This window comes from Pteropus vampyrus, unplaced genomic scaffold (assembly GCF_000151845.1).
Source record: "Pteropus vampyrus isolate Shadow unplaced genomic scaffold, Pvam_2.0 Scaffold852, whole genome shotgun sequence".
Taxonomy (NCBI): domain Eukaryota; kingdom Metazoa; phylum Chordata; class Mammalia; order Chiroptera; family Pteropodidae; genus Pteropus; species Pteropus vampyrus.
In genome coordinates this window covers 28375-32260 of record NW_011889633.1, presented here as the reverse complement: position 1 = coordinate 32260, position 3886 = coordinate 28375, and the positions used below count along the sequence as shown (strand labels likewise).

Below are 3886 nucleotides of genomic sequence, written 5' to 3'. Positions count from 1 at the left end.
TTCCCGAGGCCCCCGCATGTGCCCCGGGCGCGGCCTCGGCCTCCGGGGGTCCCCGCGGAGCGCGGCGCTCGCCTGGCTCGAGGTCCCCGCCCCGGCTCTTACCTCTTCTCCTCTCTTGCCAGGTCCCGGCGGCGGAGGAGCGCGCAGGGCAGCGGCGGCCATGTGGGGGTGACAGTCCACGCGCGTTCCGGGAGCCGGCGGGAGCGGACGGGGCTCGGCCAGGGGGACCTCAGCCCGCTGGCAGGCAGGCGCAGGTGTTCGCCATGGACGCGCAAGGCTTCGACTGGCTTTTGGTCCCGCTGCACCAGCTGGTGTCCTGGGGCGCAGCCGGGGCCATGGTCTTCGGAGGGGTGGTGCCGTACATCCCGCAGTACAGGGACATCCGGAGGACTCAGAATGCCGACGGCTTCTCCACCTACGTGTGTCTGGTGCTCCTGGTGGCCAATATTTTACGGATACTGTTCTGGTAAGTTGGGGGCGCCCTTACTGGGGGGCTGCTCCCAAAGAGATGCCTTTCTCCTTTTGGGGTTCCTGGGTGAGGTCTGTGCTTCCTGAGAAGGAGCTGATGACACCAATGAGACTATTTCCCAGGGAGGGCGATGGGAGTGGAGAACCCCACACAGGATCCCAGGTCTTTGCAGCCCAGGTGGCTCACGCACTCAGCTGCTCCTTCCCCAGGCCTTTGTCCTAGGACTTAGTCCCTTACCTCAGGGAATTTGCCCCACCAGCGGGAGTGGGGACAGACTAGCCCAATAAAGGAGTGTCAGGAATAGAAAGGGCTGAGCAGTTGGAAGAACATTCCAGGGGCGGGTGAAGCCCCTCAGGAGGGGACATCTGAGCCTGACCGGAAGCAGTGCTCCAGGCGTCCGGGGGCATGCCGCCCCCTTCAGCCTTTTCTGGCCTGTATGTGGTTTTGTTTATTTTTAAGTAGGAAGTCAACTTTCTGGACAATACAGATTAGGCTATTTTTTCTTGCTCCTCTCAGCCCAACTTCCTCTTATCATTTTCACTTGGTAAGGAGCTTTAATTTTAACAGTTGCTGAGGCCAGACATAATTGGGACAGCGAATTTCAAAGGAAAGGAGAAGAGGTCTCAGCCTCATTCTATGGCCCCAGAAGTCCGGAACTTTCCTTCCTCTAGGTGGTCCCTGGCCCTGGGGACAGGGGCTCTGGCTCCTTCCTCTGACTTTTGGTCACTGTCTGAGTAATCATGCATTTTTGCTAATTGATAGTAAGTGGTCCTTACTGAATTTTCATTAAATAAAATCGCCCATTCTAAACGTGCAGTTTGATGAGTTTGGATGACCGTCCCCACCCCTGTAATCGCCGTCTCAATCAAGATGGCAGTTTGCTGAGCATGGAGGCTCTCTCTGCTCCTGCCCCACCCCCGTTCACTTTCACTGTGGGTTAGTTTTGCCCCTGTCTGGGGCTTTTTAAAGGTGAGCTGGCGAATGTGTCACATCACAAATGTGCCTCAGGTGAGCCCACTTCCTGAGGGGTCATTGGGGCTTATTTGCGTTTAGCACAGGTTGAAAATCTGCACTTTAAAGATCCCTCCTTTTCTTTTGGTGGAGGGCGGGGTCGACCTCTGAGGCCAAGGGCGCTGCTTCCCTTTTCTGCTATGGCCTTGAGTCTGAGACTGAACAGAAGCAGGTGGACATGTCCGTCTGACGCTGCTGTTGACCCTGAGTGCTCTGGTGCATGCTGGGAGCTGGCCACAGGCCCAGGCCCTTGTGCCAGGTGTGAGCAGCATGCCCTCCTGGTGTGGAGTGAGTTTTCTCCCACAGCAGAGGGAACTGCCAGGTTGGATTACCCAACGGGGAAAACAGTTCCATTCAGAAGTCTTTCCCGCTCCATACGCTTATTCAGAATTGCAGAAAGAAAGTTGAGTAGTCTGAGTACCTGGTTTGGGGAGTCAGAGGTTAACCCAGTCCTTGAATGCTGTCCCCTCGGTGCCTCTGTGTTCACTTGGCACTCAGTGCTCGGACTGGGCGTTCTGTCTGCACCGCAGGGCCCGTGTCTTTGAGGAGTCCTGCGCTCTCTCCCGATGCCACATAGGGTGGCCTTTAGGGGGCCTTGAGGCTTTGTGCACTCTATTTCTGCCCCTCCCATTGGCCCTTTCCCAGAGAGTCAGTGTCCTGAGCTGTCCTGGGTCACTTCAGGGCCTCTGTAGCTACCACGCGAGCACACAGGGCTGCCTCCAGCCAGCTTTCCAGGAGCCTGCAGATGTGGGGGGCGAAGCGGGGCTGGCAGGGAGCGCTGGTCTCTCTTCCAGGCTTTCTCTGGCCTGGGGCACACTTTCTCTGTATTTCATTCCTGGAAAAGACAGGCCTCCCTGTTCACTCGTGCTGACGTGCACCTCTGCCCACCTGGTCCCAAGATGCCCCTGCTCCAAGGGAGAAGCCGATGCTCCTTTTATTCCTTTCTTACTCCTGAGGCTCCCTCCAAGCTGTCCATTTGATTTCATAGGCTTTTGAGGGTTTCCGTGCGCCAGACACTGGCAGATGCTGCGGAGTTTCCCCTCGGTGGAAGCACGGCAGGGAATGTACACATACACACACACACACACACACACACACACACGGGACCTGGCTCTACGCCAGAACAGCATTGGAGTGAGAAGCATGAAGTGTGCGTTTCCCAGAGCTGGGACCGCGGTCCTCAGCCCGGTCCGCCTGGTCAGCCAGTCCCCTGGGACGTTTGTGGTGCCAGGCACGTGAGCGGCTGTGCAGTCCTGCAGCAGGGGCCGACTCCCTGTGCAGACCCAGGGTTCTGAAACTTGGGGAGCTCCTGTGCCCTCATTTCTTTCAGTCCTCACCAGTGTTCAGCAGATCATACTCCATAAAATGCTGAGGAACAGGGTTTGGTCTTTGTGATGTCAGAAGTCAGGAGAAGGGCTAAGTGACCCCTCATGACTAATGTTTGCAGGCTTGTGATTTTGTAGACAGGGGAAGGAGGGGGCCAGGGTGTGCAGACGGCGCGGCAGCGCCATCCGACCCAGAGCCTCCTGCATTCGCAGAGCTTGCTGTCAAGCCCCATCCCTGCTGGCTGAAAGCGCTGTCTCAGAGACCATGCAGCCTCACCGGGAACACTGTATCAGAGGGGTGGTAACACTGTGTCAGAGAGGTGGCGACATTGTATCAGAGAGGTGGTGACACTGTATCAGAGATTGGTGACATTCTGCTACAAAGGGCCATAGCCGTCAGTGGCACAGATAAGTAGACACAAAACTTTTCTTCCACTTGAGCATTTTTCTGTTACTTGGAAGAGGCAGAGAAGGTGGCCCCTGTGGCAGCTTTCTGCTCAGACTTGCTGAAACGTTGCACATCCCCTGCAGTGTGTATCTCCCTGGGGGCGAGACAGATGTGCTGCCACCAAGGGAGAAGCCGCTTTAGCTAGCTTCTCTGAGCAGCAGACCCCGCACCTGTCTGGGGCCTGTCCTGTTGTCGGTAATAGGGGAACTGTGCCAACCCCCGTTCTCGGGCAAAGGACGAGGAAGCGCTCTTGTGACACCCTGCCAGGGCCACAGACTGTTGGCCCTGAAGGAAGAAAAAGTTTAACCAATTTGATAAGTAAAAATGCTATCTTCCTATTTTAATTAGTTTCTTAAAATGACTAATGATGTTGAACTTTATTTCATATTTTTTTTATTCTCTGTATATCATTTATGGAAAGTTATGCTTTTTGAAAATTCACGTCCCGCTTAGCCTGCCTTTATCCTAAAATCAGTTAAAAGTTTATCTTTGCTCCCTGTCACTTCAGTTTAATGACCCGTTTTTACTGTAAACATTGAGTTCATCTAGATTTGATTTTTGGTGAGTGACATAAGGGAGCACAAACCTTGATATTTTTACCCTAGTTTTTCTAGTCATTGTTTGTTGAAAATT

At 54.6% G+C, this 3886-nt stretch overlaps 1 protein-coding gene across 1 annotated transcript in view; it reads left to right on the top strand.

Moving 5' to 3' along the window:
• The first annotated feature begins 13 nt into the window (after positions 1-13).
• The window catches only part of PQLC1 (PQ loop repeat containing 1), a 20530-nt gene continuing 16657 nt past the window's right edge, over positions 14-3886 (top strand). The window contains exon 1 of the mRNA XM_023526408.1: positions 14-466. Within this exon, the coding sequence (XP_023382176.1) occupies positions 264-466 (203 nt within the window). The 5' untranslated portion in view covers positions 14-263. The remainder of the gene's footprint in view (positions 467-3886) is intronic.